At 42.6% G+C, this 27,071-nt stretch overlaps 1 protein-coding gene across 2 annotated transcripts in view; it reads left to right on the top strand.

Annotated features, from left to right (window-relative positions):
* Nucleotides 1-27,071, top strand: part of PRKG1 (protein kinase cGMP-dependent 1) — a 1,288,902-nt gene that overhangs the window by 79,522 nt on the left and 1,182,309 nt on the right. The window contains exon 1 of one of the 2 annotated variants that reach the window (XM_031949480.1): nucleotides 18,658-19,087. The exons of the other annotated variant lie outside the window; for it this stretch is intronic. Coding sequence (XP_031805340.1) covers nucleotides 18,729-19,087 — 359 coding nt within the window. The 5' untranslated portion in view covers nucleotides 18,658-18,728. Of the gene's footprint in view, nucleotides 1-18,657; nucleotides 19,088-27,071 lie in introns of those variants that run through there. 2 annotated transcript variants of the gene reach the window in all.

The raw sequence follows: 27,071 nt of genomic DNA, 5'->3' as shown, positions 1-27,071 counted from the left end.
AGACCTGCTGTTAGACATGCAGGCCAACAGGAACAAAGGCTAAGGTGAAGTAAGAGGATCTAATTACTAGGACTAACTAGAATCTTCTTTCCTTCTTTCCTTCCTCTCGGGGTAACTGTGGCAGTCTTTGAAAGCTGACCTGAGAGTAGGGGACTGTTACATAAATGTGTGTGTCATGATATAAGCATCATTCATCTTTCAGAAATGATCTCTAGGGGATCTACAGGTGCTGGGTTTCTAAGGATGCTCAGGTTAATGGAGTGAGATTTGCAGGGGAGATTGGGAAGCAGGGGATGAGAGAATAGGAAAAAAAATGGTGGGAATGAAGTGGTGAAGTCAGGAATGTGATTCTACCCTGAACCTTAGTGGAACATTAACTACAAAACTGTCCAGAGTGAAGAGATACTGGCCCTTTCCTTTTATTTAAGAAATCAAGTAGGCAGATGACTCGGTGGATAGTGTACCAGCCCTGGAGACAGAATCATCTTCCTGAGTTCAAATCTAGCCTCAGACACTTACTAGCTATGTGATTCTAGGCAGGTCACTTAACCTAGGAACTGAAGTGATTGATCATCATAGAGTCTTGTTGTTGCCATGTATAATGATCTGGTTCTGCTCATTTCATTCAGCATCAGTTCGTGTAAGTCTCTCCAGGCCTTTCTGAAATCATCCTGTTGGTCATTTCTTACAGAACAACAATATTCCATAATATTCATATACTACAATTCAGTCAGTCATTCTCCAATTGATGGGCATCCACTCAGTTTCCAGTTTCTGGCCACTACAAAGAGGGCTGCCACAAACATTCGTGGACATACAGGTCCCTTTTCCTCCTTTAAGATTTCTTTGGGATATAAGCCCAATAGAAACAGTGCTGGATCAAATTGCACAGTTTGATAACTTTTTGAGCATAGTTCCAAATTACTCTCCAGAATGGCTGGATCCATTTACAATTCCACCAACAATGTATCAGTGGGTGACCTTTATCTTAAACTTATAGACTTACTTATAGCCCCTCATTTGTCTCCATAATGCTTCTGTTAAGATCCAAATGAATTGCTTGAGAGGTAGCGTTGTAGTATGGATAGATACGTTGCCTTAGATACTTATTACCTACTTCACCTTAAACAGGTCACCTAAAAGATGCCTCAGTTCCTTCACAGATGAGATAATAGGGCTTGATTTAATGATCTTTAAGGTATCTTTTAGCTCTAGACCTATGATCCTATCATTTATGTTATTATAACTTGTTAGAATTAAAAAATTTCTATAATAGTCTAATAACAGAGTTTACCTAATGATTTTATTTTTTTTTTAGTTTCTAGGACAATATCCTCAAGTACTTTGTGTCTCTCTGGGAACAGAACTGGAGATCAGCAATGTGGTGTCTGGCTTCCTACAGATTAGGTATTTTTAAAGAGGATTATTTAGAATAACTGAATTTTAGAGCTAGAAGGGACTTTTGAGACAATCTGGCCCAGTAATTTTCATTTCACTAATAAAGAAACTAGAGTTGTAACTAAGAAGTGACTTATCCTGTGAATATTATGACCTTTTAATGAGTATTTAGTAAAATTCTCATTGTATATACTTTATCTCTATTCTGTCTTTCTGTCTTCTCCAGAGGTGGCTCTATCCCTGCTTGCTTCTGTCTCAACTTTTAACGCTCTCTTTTATAATAACTTGTAATATCTATAATTCCTCCTCTCCTTGACTTGTATTAATTTTTAATGTTTCCTTTTCTACTGATTCATGGAATCACTAATTAAAATCATCGTTCATATCTCAGATTCTATCTCTTCAATCCTTATCAGAACTTTTTTTCTTAATCAGTGTAGGTAACTCTTTGTAAAGAAAATCCCTTTTTCAAAGTAGATTGGTACCTGCTATGAAACTTGAGGTAGCTAAGTAGCGGAGTAGATACAGTGCCAAGTCTAGAGTCAGGAAGATGGACCTTTCTGAGTTCAGATCTATCCTCAGACATTTACTAGGTGGGTGACCCTGGATAAATCACTTAACTTTGTTCTCTTATCTGTGAAATGAGTTGGAGAAGAAATGGCAAAACCCTGTAGTATCTTTACCAAGAAAACCCCAAATGGGATCACATGACTGAAAACAGCTGAACAGCAGCAACAAATAGGATTTATACTTTTAGAGAGTTGCCTAGACACTGAAAAGTACAGCAATTTGTTCAGCAATTTGTCCAGCATTAAGTCAGAAATAGGATTTGCATTTCAGCCTTCCTAACTCTGATCCTAGACCTACACCTGCAGTCTCTCAACCTGAACCTTCTTCAGTGAAATGGCTTCAGCCACACAATTGCTTGACTTTGATTTGCCGGGTTCTGTGTGTCAAACAGAAGTTTCTGCTTGAAAGTCCATGTAGAGAAAAGGTAGTTGGACTGTGATCATGATGGGCTAAAGAAGAAGCTGGTCATGATCTCTAGATATATCACTTTCAGGACAAATATTGAAGAATTGTTAAGATTTTCTGCTTCCCCTTGTTCTTAGCATAAATGGTGAAGCTTTAAAATAAATAACACACTTAAATCACTGACAAGAAGGAAAAGTATGGGTCCAAGAGGGGATCCAGAAGGCATGGCAGCATGATGAATGGGTCTATAGAGGTGCAAGCAAGATTGATTAAGTGCTCACTTTGTGAGATTCGGTTCAATCGAAGCTGTGCAGCACCACTTTTGGAGCTTTAAAAGAAATGGTGGCAGATTGGGAAATGTGCAAACACATTCATTGCATTTGGAAGCATTCTAACCGGTAGAAATTGATTCCTATTCGTTTTCAGTGTTTTCACTTGTAAAACTTTCCCAAAGGCAAGAAAAATGAGTAGCACTCTAGCGTAGTGTGCATAGCTCTGGACTTGGAGTCAGAAAGACGGGAATTCAAATTAAGTGTTTTCTTTCCTTCTTTCATCCTCTCCCTTTAACCCCTTTCCTCCTTTTTACCCCTCCCTCCCTCCCTCCCTCCTTCCCTCCTTTTTTCTTCTTTCTTTCCTTCTTTCCTTCCCTCCTTCCTTCTCTTCTTTCTTTCTTTCTTTCCTTCCCTCCTTTCTTCCTTCCTTCTCTTCTTTCTTTCCTTCCCTCCTTCCTTTTCTCCTTTCTTTCTTTCCTTCCCTCCTTCCTTTTCTCCTTTCTTTCCTTCCCTCCTTCCTTTTCTCCTTTCTCCTTCCCTCCTTCCTTTTCTCCTTTCTTTCCTTCCCTCCTTCCTCTTTTCCTCCCTTTCTTTCCTTCTTCCTTCCTCTCCTTTTCTCCTTTCTTTCCTTCCCTCCTTCCTTTTCTCCTTTCTTTCCTTCCCTCCTTCCTTTTCTCCTTTCTTTCCTTCCCTCCTTCCTTTTCTCCTTTCTTTCCTTCCCTCCTTCCTTTTCTCCTTTCTTTCCTTCCCTCCTTCCTTTTCTCCTTTCTTTCCTTCCCTCCTTCCTTTTCTCCTTTCTTTCCTTCCCTCCTTCCTTTTCTCCTTTCTTTCCTTCCCTCCTTCCTTTTCTCCTTTCTTTCCTTCCCTCCTTCCTTTTCTCCTTTCTTTCCTTCCCTCCTTCCTTTTCTCCTTTCTTTCCTTCCCTCCTTCCTTTTCTCCTTTCTTTCCTTCCCTCCTTCCTTTTCTCCTTTCTTTCCTTCCCTCCTTCCTTTTCTCCTTTCTTTCCTTCCCTCCTTCCTTTTCTCCTTTCTTTCCTTCCCTCCTTCCTTTTCTCCTTTCTTTCCTTCCCTCCTTCCTTTTCTCCTTTCTTTCCTTCCTCCTTCCTTTTCTCCTTTCTTTCCTTCCCTCCTTCCTTTTCTCCTTTCTTTCCTTCCCTCCTTCCTTTTCTCCTTTCTTTCCTTCCCTCCTTCCTTTTCTCCTTTCTTTCCTTCCCTCCTTCCTTTTCTCCTTTCTTTCCTTCCCTCCTTCCTTTTCTCCTTTCTTTCCTTCCCTCCTTCCTTTTCTCCTTTCTTCCTTCCTCCTTCCTTTTCTCCTTTCTTTCCTTCCCTCCTTCCTTTTCTCCTTTCTTTCCTTCCCTCCTTCCTTTTCTCCTTTCTTTCTTTCCTTCCCTCCTTCCTTTTCTCCTTTCTTTCCTTCCCTCCTTCCTTCTCTTCTTTCTTTCTTTCTTTCCTTCCCTCCTTTCTTCCTTCCTTCTCTTCTTTCTTTCCTTCCCTCCTTCCTTTTCTCCTTTCTTTCTTTCCTTCCCTCCTTCCTTTTCTCCTTTCTTTCCTTCCCTCCTTCCTTTTCTCCTTTCTTTCCTTCCCTCCTTCCTTTTCTCCTTTCTTTCCTTTCTTTCCTTTCCTTCCTTCCTTCCTTCCTTCCTTCCTTCCTTCCTTCCTTCCTTCCTTCCTTCCTTCCTTCCTTCCTTCCTTCCTTCCTTCCTTCCTTCCTCCCTTCCTCCCTCCCTCCCTCCCTTAAAGACTCTTGATTCACTAATAAGGAAAGCTTGCTAAATTCTTTAGGATCTTAGAAATGTGGGTGTGAAGCTTGAAGTCTTCCTGATTTGATCATTCTAAAGAATGCCAGGTGAACCTCCCATAATCAATCAACTTATTAAGGACTTAGTGATTTGAGTCCTAGGGAGTTCACTGAGACCCATAGAGATTAGGTGAATTGATGATTATCTTTTAGTTCTTTAGTCACAAAAGTGGGATTTAAGCCATAGACTTCCTCACTCCAAGCACTATATCCACAAAATGTTACATTGTGGTTATGAGTTCACAAGATCAGAACTTTATACTTGGATGAGAGCTCAGAAGTGATCCAGTCCAAACCCTGATTTACACAGGAGAAAGCTGAAGTCCACATCCCTTGTCCAAGGTTATACACGTGCCAAGTGTTAGAGTTAGATTGAAAGCTGGGTCTTTCTGACTGTAAATCCAGAGTTCTTTCTTCTTTCCAAGTTGCCTTTTGCCATGATAATGATGCTGATGACTTGATCCTGGCCCAGGATCAAGTATGTGGAAACTCCTTTCACTGTTACAGACTAACAATTTATCTGCAACTTAAGAGTTTAAGAATTTCCTGAGAAGTTGAGGTAGAGGCAGGACCTGAATCCTCAGGGTCTTCCTGTTTCCAAATACAGCTCTGTTCCCCACGACATACTACCTCAACAACATTTTATTGTTTTTTGCTGAAGTAACTGGGATTAAGTGACTTGCCCAGAGTCACACAACTAGGAAATGTTAAGTGTCTGAGGCCAGATTTGAACTCAGGTCGTCCTGACTTCAGGGCTGGTACTCTATCTACTGCACCACCTAGCTGCCCCAACAATATTTTATTGTTAATAGAAAATCACCATGATAAAGGTAGAAGGGTAGTGTAGTATATGGAGCACCAAACCTGGAGTCAGGAAGACCTGAGTTTAAACATAACCTCAGACACTTACTGGTTGCATGACCCTGTGCTAGTTATATAACCTTATTTGCCTCAGTTTCCCTAAGTGAAAAATGAATCGGAAATGACAAATCCTTCCAGTTCGTTTGCAAGAAAATCCCAAACAGGGTCTGACAAGACTGGAAAAATGACATAACTATAACTATCCCTATCACTGTGAAGTGATCAACCTTGAATGTTTGTGTCATCTTTTACTCCACCCTCCCTCCCTCCTCAATCCATTTTGACACCCTTGTAAAGATGTCAATCTTCCAAGCCTCTAGAGTAACTTGGCTCAGTCAGGCTGGAGCTTTTGCTTCTCCACTTTCTGCTGTCCAGAGAAAGTCTTTGCAGGCAACTTTCTGGTGTTCCGACACTTTTGAATGTGGAGCAAACCTTTACATATGGCAGCCGGCACTTCAGTGGGATGGAACCTCGGCGAGTTGGACAGCAGAGGGTGCCATTGGCCCTCCAGTCAGATGTGCTCGCCTCCCCCAGATCTGCAGTTAACAGCCAGGAGAGGAATGTGCAGAATGCTCTCTCGGCTAAGATTGGAGACTATTTATGGAAGTGTAGGAAAGATAAAATCCCCAGAAGAAATGGAAACCGAGAATCCAGAAACTGAGCTACTTTTATGAAGATACTTGGGAAAGGCAAGTTCAAAGTTAAGTGAGAAATGATCTATACATTAGGGACTGTCATCATCATTGTAAAAAATGGCTATCAGGAACACAAATTAGATGCATTTTCTAACTTAGGCTGGATGTAAAATGAGGATAATAGAATTCACCTCATAGGATTGTTCTGAGGATCAATGAGATAGTATTTGTAAAGTACTTAGCACAGTGACTTACACAGTGTAGATGCTTAATGAAATACTTATTCTCTTCCTTCCTCTACACTGAATACAAATGTGTATGTCCAAAAAATGCTAAGAGAAATATATATATATATATGTATATATATATGGATGGATGGATTTGCTTTATGTCTAAAGATGACTATTTTAAAGAACTTGTATTCTAAATGGATAAAACCAAAGGTACTGGAAAGAGTCACCAGATAGGGTCACTGATGAGGGAAGATGAGTGAGGTTATATAGAAGTAGCTTAACAAACACCAGCCAGAAACAATGGCAGAGTTAATTCATTCTAGAGATGGAAGGCTCAATGCTGACCATGAGGAACTGGGATTGAGGGGAGTGCAGAATCAGGCAATCACCAATCAGAAGGTGGGGCTGTTCAGGAATTTTCTCCAGGGTCGAGATTGTAGACGAGTGGCCAGAGAGAAAAGGGCCTCTCCAAAATTGGGCAGGAAGCTTTCCTGGATGACCTGAAGTTTATTGCTTTAGAGTCTGGGGAAAAATGAAAATTGCTTTACTGCGAACAATCATGGCAAAAATAGTTGGCTTGGTGAGTGGGAAGCCTGGGAAAATGCAAGGCTGTTGATGGGGCAGCCACCCTCAGAGAAAAGATCAGGGTGGGACTCGGCTGGGGAAAGGAAATGCTTCCTATTTTAACTAGCTATTCATTTTTTTTCTTTTTTATTATTATGATTTTGACAAATGTCAAAGAACATGAACATTTCCTTATTCAAAGAACAGCAAGAAGAGTGTATGACAGGGTCTCTATTGTGCACAGCTTGCTTTTTTAAAAAAGCACATGTTAAATTAAACATAGTATTAGCTAGGTTTTTCCCCACTAGGTATTAAACTCAGCTCTTTCTCTCAGCTGAAGGAATATGAGTTGTCAGTGCCTTCTATATTTCAGCACCTCATCACTTCATCTTACTCTCAGTTACGCTTGTGGATTCTACCAAGCTGCAAAGGCTGACAGTTCTGGCCAAGCAATAGTAGTACATGTTCCAGGATTAGCCTAGCAAAGTGCAAAGGAACTCATCCACAGAAGCTTGGTCAACAGGGATCCCTTTTTCATTTTTTGCCTCAATAATTCATGGAACCGTCTTCCGGGCTATAAAGGAACCAGGTCCCTTCTGAACAGAGTTTTTCTGAAAGTGAGGAAATAGCAGAAGAGACATCGCTGGTGCGTTTTTCAGAGGTTGTTCTTAACTCTCAGCATTGGGGGAATTATGCCATCTCTGGTGAGCATGTTACCAGAATAATAACTCCAAGTGCACGTATATTCAGTGCTTCAAACTTTATAAATACTTTACTCGTGGCAGTCTTCTGAGTGGGATATATTGAAGCCCACACTAATGGAAAATTAACTCTGTTAACTGGTCTTCAATCTGCAGTCTTCGTTGGTTATGGTAGTGAAGTGATGCCCCCAAGATTTTATAATCAGTATGGAACAAAGGCAGGATTCGAATCCACATCTTAGCTCCAAGTTTAGTCAAGTTAAAATGACTGTTTTACATAGACTGACTGAACATCCATTTTCTAAGGATAAAACTGTAGTTTAGGGAGTCCCATTGAGGGAACTGAGTCACCAGCAACTGACAAAGGGCGTGTAATAAAACCTTTCAACCCGCACCAGCAGGAGGCACACTACCACTGACAAAATCATGGACGCTTAAACTCCTACACACATCCTTTGGCAAGTAAAAGGGAATTTTTACTTATTTTATTTTAATTAATTATTTAAATTTTTTATTTTATGAATTTAATTAATTTTAATGAATAAAGCATTTAACTGACATCTCCTTGTGAACAGCATAGTTTTTTTTTAAAGCACCCTGAAAATTTGCCTGTTATTTTTCTTTCACCAAGCATGATTTATTATTAGCCACTTGCAGGAGACTACAAAAGAATTTGACTTTTTGATGTCTGATGTCTGGCATTTCCTGGGAGGATTTTACACTGAGGTCCAGTAATAACTTCTCATCATTTTGTGCCTTGGAATATAGGCATTAATTCTAACTGATATTCGGCATGACACTAATGTGGTTTTAAACTCTAAGCCTATTAGCAATTATGGGATGGAGTACTCAGTGTAGCCTTGTCTCTGCTGAGAGGGTTTTTTCCTCATGTTTGATAGCTCAGGGTTTTTTCCCCTGTGTAGACTTGAATAATTCTAAGGAAATGGCAAAACTCCATAGTAAGACTCCCATTAAATTGTCTATCAGTTGATTTCAGAAGTGAAAGGAATCCCCAAGTTTCATCATCTGTAAAATAAAGGGGTGGACCTATCTAGTGCTGATTTTACAAATGAGGAAATTTAGGGGTGACTTAGTCCAAATCAGACGTTATATAGTTTGGATCTGAGTTTCTCTGACTCCAGAAAAAGCCCCAATATAAAAACTCTCAACCTGATTGTCGAATACATGTATGACTAGGGCAGAAACTTTTGAGCTTGGTCTAGCCAATAGGATACAAGTTTCTTGAGGTCAAGGGCTAGTTTGTTTTTACCTTTATATTCACAGTAACCTAGCATAATGTCTAGTTCGGCAAGCACATAGTAGGTGCTTTATTTATTTAATTTAATAAATTTAATATTTTAAAAATTAGATTAATTTTTCAAATTTAAAATTTTAATATTAAAATTTAATAAAATTAATAATTTAATAAAATTCTTACTAAATAAAATGGAAAAGAAGTCCATATTTTCATTTTTTAGGCAACAGACAACATATAGCATACACACACATATATATCATACATACATATGCACATATATGCCACACACAAATACATACATACACATATAACATATATATACATATTACACACCATATATACCAATGCATATAGCATATATGTGTATATGTGTCTATGTCAAAGGTGTGTAGCCCAACGTCCCTTTTCAGTTTTTACTGTGTAACTGTAATTTCACCATCTTTAATCACAACATGAGGAAACAGGATGAGGTGGTTTATTCTGGTATTATAGAGTGAGACATAGAACATATCTGGAGAATTTTAGAATTGAAAGAGACCTCAAGAGAATGTTTCTTTTCGGAACTTGAATTTGCCTCTTTTAAAAGAAAAATCTGTGAGCGATGTTCAGGATAGCTCTCTGGACTAGGAGTCAGGAAGATCTGGATTCAAATCCTGCCTTTGGCATTTCCTAGCTTTGTAAACTTGAGCAAGGTCACCCTTCTAGATGTCAGGCAACTTCTTAACATTGTCTTCTAAATTATACACAAGTTTTGATCTGAGTTGTGAAATAAATGGAAAACCTGAGGGATGGTTACTTGTTATTAATCAATTTATTAGGCTAGCTGATAATCAGTCAATTGATGGTCAGTGGTTTCTCTCAATTGATCAGAAACGTGGAGATCTCTGAATGCTTAAATGCATGTGGAAAAGAAGGTGCCCTTAATCAACCTGATGGGCTGATTGGGGAATAGTTAATGAGAGGGTAGACCTATTAATGATAAGGACAAGGAGAAATTCTGCAGCTCCTCCTATTGAGGAGGTGGCTTAATCATGAGACTGAGACACCTCCAGTCCAATGACAAAGGATGCATCTTTATTTGCTCGGTTTTCTCCTTGAGGAGCTGAGTTTTCCTAGATTGCAATGGAGAGGTGCAAGGACATGAGCTCAGTGCATTAAGGCTGAAATATACCTAGATTAAATTCTGTAGATCACTTTAACTAGAAGTAAGGTCTTCTAGTTGGGTAGAGTCCTACCAAGGTCATGGAATATATAACCTGAGGATTAGAACAATCTCATCTATCAATTTTGTTCTTCAGAGACTGGCTGAATATGAGTGACAAGGGCTGATCCCTACATGAGGAACTAGAAAGGAAAAACCCTAATCCTTATTTAATAATTAGTCATTAATATAATAGGAAAAAGTAATATTTTTTTCTCAATTGGCTGGAGATTTAATGTACATATTTGGTCAAACAATATATTTATAAGTATATATATTTTCAAAATATATACCAAATAAATAGAGCATCCAAATGGTGCAGTAAATAGAGTGCTGGGTCTGGAAGTAGGAAAACTCATCTTCTTTTTTTCTTAATTACGTATGTTTTGTTTTCAAAACATGACAATTTTCAGCATTCACTTTTGTAAAACCTTGCGTTCCAAATTTTTTTCTTTCCCTTCTCCCATCCCCTCTCCTAGATGGCAAATAATCAATATGTTAAACATGTACAAAAATTCTTCTATACATATTTCCACAATTCTCATCCATTTAGCACGTGAAAAGTCAGATAAAAAAGAAATGAAAAACAAAAGAAAGTGCAAGCAAACAACACCAAAAAAGTGAAAATACTGTGTTGTGATCCACACTCAGTCCCCACATCCTCTCTCTGGGTGCAGATGGCTTTCTCCATCACAGGACCATTGGAACTGGCCTGAATCATCTCACTGAAATAAAGAGCCACATCCATCAGAATTGGTCATTTCATAATCTTGCTATTGCTGTGTACAACGATCTGGTTCTGCTCATTTCACTCAACATCAGTTCCTATAAGTCTCTCCAGGCCTTTCTGAAGTCATTCTGTTGATCATTTATTATAAAACAATAATATTCGATGACATTCATATACCATAACTTATTCAGCCATTCCCCAACTAATGGGAATTCAGTCACTTTCCAGTTTCTTGCCACTACAAAAAGGGCTGCTACAAACATCTTTGCACACATAAGTCCTTTCCCCTTTTTTATAATCTCTTTGGGATACAGGTCCAGTGGAGATGCTGCTGGACCAAAGGGTATGCACAGTTTGAGCATAGTTCCAAATCGCTCTCCAGAATGGTTTGATCAGTTCCCAACTCCACCAACAATGTATCAGTGTCTCAGTTTTCCCGCATCCCCTCCAACATTCATCATTATCTTTTCCTGTCATCTTAGCCAATCTAAAAGTTGTGAGGTGAGGTAGTTCTGATCAATAATGATTTAGAGCATTTTTTTTTCATATGACCATAAATGGAAAACTCCTCTTCTTGAGTTTAAATCTGGCCTCAGATTAGCTGTGTAACTCTCAGCAAGTCACATGGTCTCCCAAGAGACTAGAGGAGATTAGTAGGAAAGGGCCCCAGGAAAGACTTTTTATACAAAATGGTGAATGAGCTGAATTTTGAAGGAACTTTGAGACTCTAAGGGGCAGGGATGAGGGCAGAGGGCATTTTAGACTCGGAGGACAAATTGTACAAAAGCAGGAAGACAGAAGAGGTTGTGTGTGCAAAAAGTAAATGACATCAGTATGACCTCATTGTAAAATTCTTGGAAGATATTGGAAATGTAAGGAAGGAGCCAGATTGTGAATAGCCACTAGATGATGCAGTGCAAAGGCCTGAGTTCAAATTCAGCTTCAGATACTTCCTAGCTGTTTGAAATAGCAATTGTTTGTCTCTATTACCTCATGTGTAAAATAGGGGCAATTACAGTGAGCACCAAAGGACACATTTGTAAAGGACTTAGTGCAGAAGTACTATACAAATGTTATTATTATTATTATTTGTCCCAAGATTATACAGATAATGTCAGAGACAGGATTTGAAGCCACATCCTCTGACTTCAGAACCAGTGCTTTCCTCACTGTACCATTGAGCCTCTCAGCTAAGCTCTTGATAATTTAAAATTTAATTCCCTCATTTCTCAGAGATAACAGTGATATCCCAAGTGGGGGGAGTAGTTAAGTGTTCCAGCTGGGATTTGAGCTCAGGCAGGTATCTTCCAACATCAGGCTGAGTGTTTTGTCTCTTGTGCCATCCCTGCCTTTTCCTATTCCTCTGCCATGTGTAGAAGGTAGAAATACTACACATAGGAAGATAGATTTTTAATCTTCAAGGTAAGAAGTGCTGGGTTCAAGTCCTGCCTCTGAGATAGATTGACTGTGTGACTTTGGCCAAGTCACTTAACTTTTCAATGATCTAAGAAACTTTCTAGAACTGCAGTGTGTGCTAGTAGTTATCACTTATCTACATTAATAAAATCCCAGCTCTGTTCCAAACACATAAATTGAAAGCAAAAATTATAAATATCCATTCATTATGAACCTATGAACTTAGGTCCAGAACTAATGCGCTTATTTAAGGACACTAGAGAGCATCTTTTGGGAAGGTATAAAAAATTCCCACCCTCTTGATTTCTATTCCTTACATCTCTCGCATCCCTTCTGCAGTCAGGAGAAAGAGGTGTCATGACTCTTGTGGACACTAGAGGGCAGTGGTGTCACTGGACAGAGGTGTTGTTATAGCAACAGGCAGGCTTGTTGTAATGATTGGTAAGTTTCAACTCTAAACCACGTGCCCTTTGAGAAGTCACTTTCAGCACATCTGGGTCCCTGATGGCTCTGTCTTCTGTAGCTCACATCTGGGGAGACTGAGCATGGCCTTGACTGCTAGCTAGGACCCAGACCAGTGCCACAGAAGCCTAGTTCAAAGTAACACATGAAACAAGAGGAATTGTCAGACCAGACCGTGCCAGGAACATAACATCTGGGGAAGAGAATCTGGCATGATGTGGGCACAACTCTTGGGTCTGATCCGGCAAAAGTTCCCACCCCCAATATTTTGTGTTCACAGCTGGCTTTGTGGCTGAAAGGAGGCACTTCAGGGCCAAGTTCATGGGCTCGGTAACAATCATCACATCGCAGAGTGCCTGGAATATGAGAAGCACTTAATCAAAGTTTGTTGAATGGAACTGAATTTTGTTTTAGGATTGAGACTTTATGACATGATGACCAGAGTCTTTATCTGGCCTCTGAAGGGATTCAGATCCCAACACTCGTACTTAGTAGTTCCTCATCTATAGCAAATGGGTCTCTCATCTATAAACTGGGCATGGTCATTCCTGATTGTCTTTGTCTCACAGGGATATTGTGAAATTCAAAAGAAATATTGCCTATAAAGTACTCTGCAAACCTTAAAGGGGACAAGGCATCTGCCTTCCAGGTTTAAATGAGAATTCTCTCATTTGTGAAGTGTTTTCAAATGTTAATTTGCTACAAAATTGCTTGGGATGATACCACTGTAAGCATCTATATACTCTTTCATAACCTCCCCTCCTACTACAGCGTAACAGTTTTTGGCAGAGGAAAGTAGGAATGAATTAGCCCCAGGATTTCATTGACAGGAAGCTCCCAGTGAAGTCCTCCCTTTGCTCATGAAGCTCAATGCCAACTTTACAAGTTAGAGGGCTGGAAGGTTGCCTGGGGTAGACCATATGTATTGGAGGTGGACTTGAACCTGGTTTTCCCTGGTTCTACGACCAATTCTTTATCCAGTATGCCGTTACTTATTTGGCACATAATAGGTAACTTAATAATTACTTGTTGATTGATGTATGTATTGATATAAATGTCAAGGATTACCTCTGTGACTGGGGTGGTAAAAATAAGCTCTATGCACATTAGATGCCAGCATATACACCTTGAATTTTAGAGTTGTCAGGGACTTTTGAAGTCAGGTAATATAATCACCATATTTTCCAGACGGGGAGACTTTATTCTGGCTGTTTGAAAACTCTTCTGTAATGAAAAAATGGGAAAGAAGAAAAATAGACTCAGTTGAGTTGTGGGCTCTGCCATCTCTACTCAGGAGAGGATCATTTGAACATCAAAGGACTTATCCCTGAGTTCCAGGACATTGTATCTCTGTGATTGATAAGCTACTTAACATCAACTCATTTACCTAGTGATTTAAAGTTTGCAGAATGTTTTTGGTTAAACTCTTTTGAGATAGAATCAGTTTGGAAGATTCTTTAGAGGTTAAATAGTACAACCACATGAATTTACAAATGTGGAAACTGAGGTCCAAAAGGAAAGAAGCCACTTTATTTCACTTTTTATTTTCATATCCACAGCTGGTAGCTTAGTGTGGGGAACATGGTCAACATTTAATAAATGCTTGGTGATTGGTTGCTAAAAAGGGGGAAGAATTGGAATTTATATTCTATTTTTCTTCTAAAACTTGTACCCTTTTCATGCTCTTTTCAACAATGAGGTCATTCAGGCCAATTTAAAAAGATGTGATGAAGAGAACCATCTGAAGTCAGAAAGAGGATTGTAGGGAACAAATGTGGATCACAACAAAGTATTTTCACCTTTTTTGATTGCTGTTTTTTTTTTTTCTTTCTCATTTTTTCTCTTTTTGATCTGATTTTTCTTGTGCAGCATGATAATTGTGGAAATATATATCGAAGAACTGCACATGTTTAACTATATTGGATTACTTGTCCTCTAGAGGAGGGAGTGGGGAGAAGGAAGGAAGAAAAATTTGGAATACAAGGTTTTATCAGGGTGAATAAAACTATCTTTGCATATATTTTGAAAATAAAAAGCTATTATTAAAAAAAAAAAAACTTGTACCCTTTTCTAAACTTCATTTTCTCTGTTACTGGATTAGAATTCAGGTGAAATACTCCTCCCCCCGCCCTTCAAGATTCACAAAGCAAGTCACAGACCATGACCAACACTCTTTTAGCTATATTATACTCTTTTCCCAATAAATATGCCTTTTGAATTACAGAGACCGGTACTTTTTTTTTTGGTGGGGGGAAGTGATTGGTTGTATGAATGTTAACCCCACAGATTCCCTAGAAATTGCATAGTAAAATGAAGTAAAATGAGGTACAGTGATGATTTTCCAGAGACTTTTGCTTGTGTGTGAAAATATTTGCTAGTCTTTAGAAAAAATAACTATGGAAGCTCAAAATGGCCTTTAGTCATTTTTATTGGCTAAGAATAAGCAGAGATGTATAATGAGTAGAGAGGTAGTTGAAGAAAAGGAAACTCTTGGGCTGAAGAACTATCTCTGACACATCTTGGATGCTTGACTCCAGAAAAACTATCAAATTGTTTAGAGTCCCCCCAAAATATTCTCAACTGTAATTGAACAGATCTTCCACATTGCAGAGAGTTTCAATGCTAAGATGGGGGGAAGAAATGCTAGTCTGAGAACACAAAAAATTTTGGAGAGAGTTCATACTGTAACATGGTCACAAAAAATAAAAATAACAATTCACTTAAAATGATTCCAAGGAGAACCGAGTCAAACCATAGAATTTGGGAGAAGTGTTTATAAAAGACTAGACAAAAATCAAGTCATGTTTTAAAGAGCTGATCCATCTCTCCAATCCCCCTCCCCCAAGACAATAGATATGATCTCTGTCCTTGGTACTCTTCTAAATGCAGTGAAGTGATAAAGTCCCATTTTCTTCTGTGATTAATTCATCTCCAGAGAAATTACTCAACATATGAACATAAGACAAATCCCTAATATATTTCCAGTAAGCCATAGAGTGTGACCAACCTTGGTGGAGGAAGTTCCCACAACTAAACTTCCTTCCATACATTTACCATGCAGCCCATTGTCATACATTCATTGAACAAACTTTTACAAGGTAATGGCTTCCATGAGGAGAATTTTCAAACTTGTACCATTCTTCTTATACTAAAATAGTTGCAAATGCACCTTGTGGTTGTATCTACACAAATATGTATGTATGTGTGTGTATAGAATTGAAGCAAATTGGATACTCTGAGACTAAGACTTCTTTTTGATTAAATTTAGAGGGTATGGGTTTGAATTCTGGTTCTGCCATTTATTATGTTATCAGCAGAGGTCAATTTATCTCTCTGAGCCTCAGTTTCTTCCTCTGTAAAATGGGAGGTTAGAATAATAGACCTGTAAGATTCCTTTTAGCTCTAAGAACAGTGCCTCTGAAGTCTTAGTGAAGTTCAGGACACTCTGAATATAATCCAAATAGCTGCTGAAAAGTCTTTGGGAAGAGAGAGGTCCTAAATTATTCCAAAAAGATATTCACTCTTTTTAATTCTTCACATGTAGATAGCCTTTAGTACAGCTCCCTTATTTTCCAGAGGAGAAAAGGAACCTTAGAGAGTTGAAGTCACATTGGCAGTGGCTGAGCACTTTGAAATCCTATTTTTCCAATGTAATTTGCAATCGAGGAGTTCTCATTGCCCCAGACCTGGAGGCCACCTGCGGTGGACAGTCCCTATTTGGTGGCCGGTCTTCAGAAAAGAGAACCCCAATTCAGCCAATTAAAAAAAAAAAAAAGGAAATTGGAGAAGGCAGCCCTTGTGTTTCAGCCATGTGGTAGGATAAGCCATCCTCCTCACTAAAGGGCACCAGATTTCCAGCCACCTTCAAAAGTTTTACTTTTGGGGAGGATTGTTTTTCTTTCAGAGTGTTACAGAAAAGGCTCAAGCCAGTGGCCAAATCCACTATAGTCACGGCTACGCCATTGGCTATCCCAAGAGTGGTGTTTTGGAGGTTTGGGAAAGATGCTCCGTAGCTGGGGGATTTGGGCAGATGGATAGTCGTTTGGGCAGTGCGTGTGAACAGAGGGGCCATCCAGCAGAAGGGAAAAGGGCTGGGAGGTGGGGTGAAGATCAACTGTTTTGGCAGGGAAATGATGCTAAATTCAGCGTTTCAAACAGAACCCTCAGGGGAAAAGCCAAACTGGGACTTTTTCTTCTACTTCCAGAGCCGAAGTAGGGCCAGGAGGAAAGGGTGTGGGGTCCCATATACTACAGGGTCTTTTCTTTTAAGTTTCGCTCTTCAATCCCCCAGGGCTCATCTCTGGGTCTCTTTTTATTAAAGTAGATTTGTATCATGTTGTCAGCAACTTTTTTTTTTTTTCCACAAATGATACTGGGTAGGACTTATTTTAAAAACACACTTTTCTGTACATCAGTGATGTCCTCCTGCCCCATCACCCACGGAGCAACTGCCGTGAGAAAAGGGCTTTGCAAAGACTCATTGATGGGCAAGGAGGGCCATGCGTATGGCAGGAGTTGAAGGGAGAAACCCCCGCTTCGTCCAGCCTCAAGCCCCAACGTGGCCCTTCCAGGCTGCCCGAGGCATCTCCATGTCGGGCTTCTCTTTCAGTTCGGAGGCAGCTGAAAGTAGGTAGCATGGCAGGCAGGGACTGAGAAGTAGAGCGAACTGGACTCGGGATAAAAAGGGGAGAGGGGGACAAGGCTTCGCGCCATCCATCAGTCTTGCTATTGCGCCCTCCCGGTTCTTGCAAGTTTCTCTTTAGGTGTGACTCACCTGCAGAAGGAAATAGAGGGCGGGCAGGTGATTTTGTGTGTGCGCTGGAGTGTGTGTGTGTGTATGTGTGTGTCTGTGCGCACGCTTGTGTGTGTCTGCGCTGGTGTGTGTGTGTGTGTGTGTGTCTGCGCGCACGCTTGTGTGTGTGTGTGTGTGTGTGTGTGTGTCTGCGCGTCTCCGCGCGCGCTTGTATGTGTCTGCGCTTGTGTGTGTGTGTGTCTGCGCTTGTGTGTATATGTGTGTGTGTGTCTGCGCGCGTTTGTGTGTGTGTGTGTGTGTGTGTGTGTGTGCGCGCGCGCGCTTGGGTGTGTGTCTGCGCTGGTGCGTGTGTGTGCTGGCGTGTGTGTGTGTGTGTGCGCGTGTGCCCGGGCCCACGGGGCTGGCCATCCGCAGGCAGGGAGCCGCTCTCCTTTGCGGATCCCAGCCTGGGCTAACATTCCTCCACACCCCCGGCGTCTCCAGCTTTCGGAGCTGGACGAAGTGAGCCGGGAAGAGCAGCTGGCGGGGCCCGGCCCGTTCCGTTTCCCCAGGACGCGGGCAGCTCCTCCGGGGACTCGCCTCTCCCCGCCGGGAGGGGGCCACCCCCCCCCCCCGACGCCGCGTACCCCATAAATGCCGCCTGCCTGACTCCGCCTAGAACTCCCTCCCCGGGGGCCCAGGAGGCACTTATCTGCTGTCCTCCTCCGCTGGCTGGAGCACTCTCCCGTTTCCTCCCTCTCTGGCTCCCTCCTTGCCTGCCAAGCCCAGAACTCGACCAAGTCCGGTCCCCCCGCTTCCCTGCTTCCCCGCTCCCGCCCCTGTGCCCTCGGCCCCCCACTCCCCCAGCCCTGCCCCGTCTCCGGTGGGGCAGAAGCGGCCGCTCGGCTCCGCCCCCCTCGCCAGGGCTCCGGGGCTCGTCTCCCCCGCCCCGAGAAGCGGAATCCGCACAGCGAAAGTCTCCTGGGCGCTGGGCGGCCGTCCGACTGGGCATGCTCCGTGGCCCCGCCGGGCTGAGCTCGGGAGCGGGGAGGCAGCAGCGGCGGCGGCGGGAGCGGGAGCGGCGGCGGGCGCGGGGGCCGGGGCCGGGGCTGGGGCCGGGCCAGCCGTAGAGGCAGCCACAGGAGCAGCGGAAGGCTCAGCGGCGGCCGCCGAGGGGGCAGCTCGGGCCGCCCGTCGGGAGTGCGCGGCTACTCGCCGCCCGCCGCCCGCCGCCGCCGCCGCCGCCGCCGCTGCTGCTGCTGCTGCTGCCCGTGCCCGTGCCGCTGCCCGTGCCGCTGCCCGTGCCCGGGCCGGGGCCGGGGCCGGGAGGGAGGGGGGTGGGGGCACCGGGGGGAGGGGGAGCGGGAGCACCCGCGGCGGCGGCGGCGGCGGCGGCGGCGGCGGCGGCGGGGACTTTGCCCAAAGTTGCGGGGGGCCACCGCGCCGCCGAGCGGGCGGGGGGCCCGGGGCCAGCCCCGGGGGGCCAAGCCAGCATGGGCACGCTGCGCGACCTGCAGTACGCGCTCCAGGAGAAGATCGAGGAGCTGAGGCAGCGCGACGCGCTCATAGACGAGCTGGAGCTCGAGCTCGACCAGAAGGACGAGCTCATCCAAAAGCTGCAGAACGAGCTGGACAAGTACCGCTCGGTGATCCGGCCCGCCACGCAGCAGGCGCAGCAGGCGCAGCAGGCACAGCAGGCGGCACAGCAGCAGGCGGCGCAGCCGGGCGGCGGCGCGGGCAGCGGCGGAGGCGAGCCCCGCACCAAGCGCCAGGCGATCTCAGCCGAGCCCACTGCCTTCGACTTGCAAGACCTCAGCCACGTGACGCTACCCTTCTACCCCAAGAGCCCCCAGTAAGCGGGCCGGGCCCGGCCGGGGGCGGTGGGGGGGGGGGGGAGGCTTGGGCGCTGCCCCCGGGAGGTCGGGAGGAAGGGCGGCCGTTTGCCCCACCGGGAGCGGCCCGGCCGGACGCTCGGGGCTCGTCTGCCTTGCCTAGGGACGAGCCGCCTGCAAGCCCGGCTGCCTTCCCGATCGGGCTCTCGCGGCTCGCTCCGTCCCACTGCTCGTCTCTCTCCTTCGCATCTCCCCAAACAGGGGCCAAGCGCCACTTCTCCCGAACGTCTCTGGGCCGGTTGCTTATCTCCGGTCCTCTCTCTCCTTCCCCCTCTCGCTCACCGGTTGCCTTTCTACCTGCCTCTGCCTTAATATCCGGCAACGCCGGTGTCGGGGAGGAGAGAGCGAGAGCACCGGGGACCTACATATAGAGGGATAGAGAAATATAAGATGGGCGAGGGTCCCAGTGGGCGAAATGGACGAGGAGACCGAAATAAGTACGAGGAGAGGTCCAGGGAAATCGCGTTGGGAGAAAGCAGAGAGAGACCCCTTGGAATAGAGCTTTCCGAATGGACAGAAGGATGTGTGTATGTGCAAAGAGAGAGGAAAAGAGTCAACTTTCCCCTTCAGTTAGTCAAGTCTGCCAGCAGCCAGAAGTCCAGCCAGAAAAGCCAGAATGCCCAAGAAGAGCTAAAGCAGCTCGGGCTCCCTACCATTTCTTACCTCCCATTGCTCTCTGGGGTTGGGTGATTCATGTCGGAACTAGTGCTTTCTGTCATAATTAAGGAGGAGATTTATCTACCAGCTAGTTCTTATTTTGAAGGGTTTCGATTTTCTGAATTTAATTTAATGTGCTTCGAGAAAGACAGAGGCAGGCTGCTAATTGTAATTTTTCTTTCTGTCTAAGGGAGAACTTTCCTTCGTTCCTGTGGCATAGATGCCTACCCAGAACGCTTGCATTACTTCCAGTGTGAAGCGTCCATTAATTAGCAGGTCTCTTCTGATGACAATTGCAAATGGACTGTTGGTCTTCTTGTGGCTATTTTCACTACTTTGATCCATCTTATGTTAGTATTTTTGAGCCCTGGACCTAGAACTCAGTGGGAGAAAGATCAGGGGGACAGATTCAACTTAAATTAAGAAACCAAATCCCCACAATTATAGTCTATCTAAAATAAAGAACAACTAACTAACTGAAGAGATAGTGCTTCGATTAACATGTGACATGAGTGGAGGAGGGGGGGGAAAGGGAGAATATTGACATGCTGTGCTTTGGCTCTGTTTCCATCTACTTTAAGCTATTGCCACTCGCTCATCCTAGTGATTGCCATGGAGTACTAGGTAGGTGATGTGCGTTACATAATACTGCATCCTCCTTTCACTAGAGATGATACAACAGGTTATTAAGGGGAAAGAATTGGTTCTCTTTTCCTAGCTTCTAATGAGTTGGTAGCTTGGAACATCTTCCTTTATCTCAGATGCCATCAGTGCCTTGATTGCTCATGTCACTAAGGAGAGCAAGATTTGGTCCTCGGCAGCCAACCTCAGTTCATCTGCTCTTTGTGTCCAAGCATAAGGGAAAACATATTGTGAAAGGGTGGTGAGAGGATGGCTGAAGCTAAGTGCTTATCATTCTGACCTTAAAGCCTGCCTCATGGGTCTGACTTGGAGAACAGAGTGACTTGAACCCCCTTGAACTTTTTCTGTTAAGTTAATTCTCTGCATGTCTGTTCATCTAACGAAGTCCCAAGCCATCTCTCTCCTGGTTCAAGTTTGCATGATGGCATCATTTTGCTGAGCTGGTTGTGGAGTGAGGGCAGCATAAGGCCCGGGCTTCTGAGGGACTTAAGGCTGATGCAGAAGAAACTTTGGTTTGTATCGGGAAGGAGTAATTGTAATTGTTTTCCGATGTCCAGTGATCACTATAAAGGATAATTCTGATGAAATGCTCTATCAGGGACTATCTTTGGGACTCTAGGAAGGACATGATCAAATGACTTACAATGAGTGATAGTAAAGTTTGCTGAGTTTGAGATGCTTCTTACTGCTGGGGTTTCTGGATGACTAGATTGAAAGCAAAAGGTAGTTCGGAGAATCATGAATATTTTGATTGTGGATGCAACTTATTTCAGTTGTGGAATAAAGTTAATGTTTCTGACTGCTTCCCCAACCATTAAAGATTATTTCAGAGGAGACAGTCATCGGAGGGTGGTGTTTGTTTTGGTGTTCCTTCCTGAAAGACTTTATTGATATGATCCTAATTCAATGTTTTTCCATCTTGAACAAATTCAGGGATGTGTGTTCTTTCATACTTGCAGCAAAGGAAAAAAAAGAGGAGATTTCTTTAACTGGTAAAGTATATCTTTTACGGGAGAAAGATCATTTCCTGTATGCAATAGAGAAGGTTACCTAAGCTCCCTTGATATGTTTAGGGAATGGTTTTGGGGATATGATTTAGGGAAAACATGGGGGAATAGAAGGCCGATGAATAATAAGCATAAGTTCACAGTTCACTTTTGATATGAATAATTTGTTGTTATGTTCCCTCTGGCTGCACATTTTCCACCGTGAATATTTCAGCCTTACTAGCTTTAGGTATTCCCAGATCAGGATCAAAGCTTCCAGCCAAAGTGTGGCTCATAAAGTAGCGTTAAATCCCCAGTGATTTCAGGTGAGTAACCAAATAAAACCAACACCAGCAGCAGTACAAATCTGATTCTCCCCAGTAGCCAGTTCTATGCCCACATTCGTTTCTGTTCACTTTTCATTACCTGCCTGTCATTGCTCCTCAGGTGTTCTGCTTCATCATTTTCCCTGCCTGGAGTTCCGTCCTGGAGCTTGCCTTGCTGGATTGATTGCCATTCTTGGTTTTTTGGGGGGCTAGGTGTCATCTATTTTTCCTCACTCCAGCTCCAGCTACTCTTCTTGGATGACTACTGAGTTTCAATGGTCTGAACTTGTATATCTCACTTTTTTTTTTTTTTTTTGAGCAGAGGAAAGGAGGACAGGGAGAGATCTCTCCAAAGGGATGATGGGGGGATAGATAGCACCAGTTCTGGTTCAATCAAGCCATACCTGTGGTTTCTAGAGAAGGCCAGGCAAGGATCGAGACTGATGCTACCTTTCCTTAGAAATAGACATTAAATCATTCAGACTTTAGAAATGCCATAGAAGCTTATAGAATAGATTCATAATCTGTATTCTTTTCCCACCAAACAATTGAGGATGTAAAAGGCAACTTTTTACTCTTTGAATGAGAAAGAAAGTAGTTGATAATTTCTATTAAAATTTTTTCTCATTCAATATTCAACAAATATCTATTAACAGCTTACTGTGTGCTAGGGATATAAATAAATGCAAAGTGAGTTTGATGTGAGGGGAGAATAGACATCTTTAAGAAACATAATTTTGAAGGGATGCTAAGAAATTGAGGGAGGGGGGTAAGAGAGTGCTTTCCAGCCATAGAGTAGCTAATACAGAGGCCAAATATTGTATATCCTGTGAGACAAAGGCCATTCCATAACATGGTCTGTTGGCCTTGGAAAATCTTACATTTTGACATATTTAATATAGGTGTGTGTATGCATACATGCACACATACAAATATGAGCTGATTGGTTTACATACACACACACACACACACACAGAGGCATAAACCAATCAACTGATTTCATGCCTTTAAAATTACATTTCCATTTGAATGCTCAGACTTCTCCTAATCATTGATCAATATTTTCATCCCAAAGCCTTGTCAACCAAAATCCCAAAGTTTTCATCCAGTAGAATATAAACTCTTTGAGGGCAGAAAACTATTTCATGGTTTGCTTTTGTAGTTCTTCGTGAAATGCCTGGCACATAGGAATAGTATGTTTCTGTTGTTTGATGAAGTAATTCTCATCCCCTCACACCCCATTTCAACTTCCCTATCTTTTGCTTTGTTTACCCTTTGATTTTATTCTCATAATGACCCAATAAGGTACTTACTACAGGAATTATTATGATTAGTCCCATTTTACAGATGGGAAACCTGAAAATCTGGGAAGTAATCAACTTGCTCATGCTTAAATATCTAGTAAGGGCTGCTAGCAGATTTTAAACTAGTTTTGCTAATTCCAAGCACAACTCTTTCCCTAGTAAGCTAGATTGATAAGATTGACCTTTTGCTCAAACTATCCCGTGGGTAGTATTTGGCAATTATATTCTAGAGAAAGTTCCCATACAGCCAGACATACTGAATGGTGGTTAAATGTAGTTATGTATACCCATTAGGATATAAGTTCCTTGAGGGCAAGAACTGTTTTTGTTTTTCTTCATGTCCCCTGCACTGGACACAATGCTTGATATTTACTGAGTGCTTAATAAGGGAAGGGACTGAGCTACTCTGGTGCCTACTATGTATCAGGCACTGAACAAATTGCTTCCAGTCATTTTGTTTGATCCTCCCACAATTCTGCAAGGTAGGTACTATTATTATGCCTATTTTACCTGTGGAGAAACTGAGTGAAGCAGAGGTTAGGCTCACACAGTAAGCTAGTAAATTAGGCTGGATTTGAATTCAGGTCTTCCTGAGTCCAAGCCCAGCACTTGATCCACTGAGCAGCCTTCAGAAATGCTTGTCTTTTTCCAGTTGATGCGAAAAATCTACTAATGCCCTTTTGATATTGAGAAGGCCTAAATGAATTAGATGAGGGAGAATTTACCCCAAATTTCATCATATTTAGGAAAACTTTTGATTGGCATTTTAGCTTGAATGTTTTACTGTCTCATTTTACACATTGGAAAAAACTGGTTACTATCTAATAACTCTCTGAAGTTGCACTTTCATTCCTCCTTATATAGTCATTGTAATAGAGTAGGTGAAATGACTTGGTTTTTAACAAGTAGTGGAAGTTGAAATTGAAAACTGGGGTTTCTTATACACTGAGAACCACTCTTTGGACACTTTCCTGCACACTAAGAACCATCTCTGAGCTGAGAAGGTTGTAAAAGTTGAGTACTAAGGGAATAAGTGCTCAGTGAGAATGGGTTGGAGGGATGTGCGTGTGGAAGGGACCTCAGTGACCATCGAATGTAAGCAAATCTGAACAAGAACCTTCTCTTCAGCCCCGTAGGAAGGGGCTGTGCAGCCTGAGGGTAGGTTGGAGGTCAGGCTTCCAGGGAGGAAACCTCACTTTTCCCAGACAGCTTTTGCCTATTTTGGGATAGTTCTAAATGTCAAGAAGTTTTGCCTTTTCTCACAATCTACCTTTGCCAATTTACTTCATTGCCCCAGTTCTGCATTCTGGTGCTCTGCAGAACAAGTCTCATGTCTTTCATGTGCTAGGGTTTCAAATAACCATCTTCTCCCCCAACACGCACATCCCTCCAGCCCATCCTCACTGAGTACTCAACTTTTACAGCCTCCCCAGCTCTCACCAAGAAGTAGAGGAACACAGAATTTGAGTCAATATTGTGAAATTCTTCTTTTTTTTGGAGGGGGAAAGGGAACGTGTGAGAGGGGGTGGTTAGATCATAATTTACTTCTAGTAGTTTGAAATTTAAGTGATCATTATAATCTTTGGGGCACACAGTGCCTGCCACATAGCACCTGCTTAATAATTGCTTGCTCAGTGAATCAATGAGGTAAGGGAAGAGCACAAAATGTCCAACTCTGGTCTGAGGGCCTTTGAGAGTGCTGGTGGCAGTTCAGTCTGTTGACAAATTCTCAAAATGAAGCTTATGATACAAACGCCAAGAGACCCTTAAGTAGAAGTGGGTTACACAGAATTGCCTCAAGGATGTCAGCAGGCAGTTTCTTTATTCTGTGGGCTGTATTCTGAAACATCTGGTTGCCTCTTAGGTAATTCAAGAACAGGACTTAGATCCTTAAAGGACAAGGACAGTCTGTGATTTCTTTGGAAGCTTAGAAAGTATATGGGTACAATTTTTATTAAAGCAATGGAGGATCTTCATGGTGTCCTAGCAACCAGAGTCTAGACATTTCAAGGATGCTCTTCTTCTGCCATCCCTGCTGTAGCTGCTGTTGCCTGTCCCATAAAACTAGCGTGAGTGCCCATAATTCCAAAACTTAAACTGAGAGCAAGTTGGGAAAGAGAAATAAAAGAGTATTCGGGATCAGCCAGATATCATCCCTTTAGTGGTGCTCTGGCTTCTGTTTGGGGTGGGCAAGCTGGGGCTGCTGGTTCTCCCTTCTCCAGTCTCTCTTTACCCAATCTTTTGGTCATCTAGCCCAGTGCTAGTGTCCTTCAGCACATCTTCCATTCTTGTCTCTGAACTGCAGGATGCTATGGTGGAGGGAGTTTCAAGTCAGGAAAACAGATCAGATACTTCTTAACTGAATGATTCTTGGTAAATAAATAAACCTTTCTGGGACTCAGTTTTCTTATTAGTAAAATGATAGACTTAAATTCTTCGTTTCCTTAGAACTCCAAATAAATGATCTATAATTTTAATACTACGCAGCTTTTTCTCTAAAGATAAAAGAAATGAGAAAAGAAAAAAGAAAGGAAATTCTCTCTATTGCTGTCCCTCCCCTTCCCACCTCCAGATCTGTCAGTTAGCATAAACAACAGCGCACAGGCCCCAGGAACATGAAACAGATGTTCAGTCTAAGGTGGGACTGACCATACTCTTTACAAGTCTCTCCTGCTTCTGGCATCTTGCAAAGTTTTTTTTTAATCCTAGTTATTAATATAAAAAGGCAGGGCTGGAGAGTGGGAAGAAATGATCATGTGTACTAGATTGGGGGGAAGGGAGAGAGCACACATGCACCAGGAAGGAAGTGGATTGTATAACTACAATCAGAGGATTGGATCTAACTCATTTAACCCAAGCACCTCTCGTGGGACAGATGAAGAAACTGGGTGTCCCTAAACAGGGAGAGATCTAGCCACATCAGAAAGAACAGCATGAAAGTCTGAATATGGTTCTTTGGGTACTTTACTGGTGTGACAAGCTGATAGGAAGAGGACAGTCAGGATTGTGAAGTGCCTTGAATGTCTATAAAAGAACTGTGCATCTTCAGCCTAAAAAAATAAGACTGGGGGGAGAGTTGGGGGACAATTATTGTCCTTAAGTGGACAAAGAGACATTATGTGGAAAGAACTTTGGACTTGTTCTTTTTTGGTACCAGCGGGCAGAGCCAGGAAACTGAAAAACTTTTAATTGGGAAATTTTGGTTAGGAGGCAGACCAAACTAGCTAGTAATGGGAGCTGTCCAAATGCGGGATAGAAGGTGAAGGCTTGCCCATCTTTGGAGGCCTTCCACTGGAGGCTGGCTACTTGTAAGCTCATTTTGTTTATGAAATGGACTAGCTGAATTCTATGGGTCCTTCTGGTTCTTAAATGCTGGCTTTCTCCTAAGATACCTAAGAGGGACTTAACCAGAGTAACCCTATGTAGCCAATCAGTAGAGACTTAGGAACAAAAGCTGATTCTCATCTTCCGAGACTAGTAACTGGAAGAGACCTCAGAGCTGTCATTAAATACATGAGAAAACTGAAGCCAACAGAAGGAAAGAGGCTTGCTTAGAGTCCCATGGTTCATAGAGTCTTCGATGTAGAGTTGGAAGAAGTGGCAGAGAACACTGAAGCTGATCCCTTTGTCTGAATGATGGGAAACTGAGGCAGAGAGATAAGTGACTTCCTCAGAATCACACAGCCAATAAATATCTGAGGCAGGATTTGAACTCTGGGCTTCCTGATTTCCTCTCTTGTTTTTGCTCTGATATGCAAGACTGTTTTATTGGATTAGACCCTATTTGTAAGGAATAATAATCACAGGGGCAGCTAGATGTCAAAGTGGATAGAACACTGGCTCTGACATCAAGAAGACCTGAATTCCAATGTGACCTCAGACTCTTAACACTTCCTAGCTATGTGATTTTGGGCAAGTCACTTAACCCCAATTGACTAGCAAAGGGGAGATAAAAACAAATAAAGGAATAATAATCATGACTATCTCTTTACTTACTGAAAGTGATCCCTATCCCCACCCCCAGTGACT

This window comes from Sarcophilus harrisii, chromosome 2 (assembly GCF_902635505.1).
Source record: "Sarcophilus harrisii chromosome 2, mSarHar1.11, whole genome shotgun sequence".
NCBI classification, from domain to species: Eukaryota; Metazoa; Chordata; class Mammalia; order Dasyuromorphia; family Dasyuridae; genus Sarcophilus; species Sarcophilus harrisii.
Note: the sequence above shows the minus strand (reverse complement) of the source record. Positions and strands in the feature narration are given on the sequence as shown.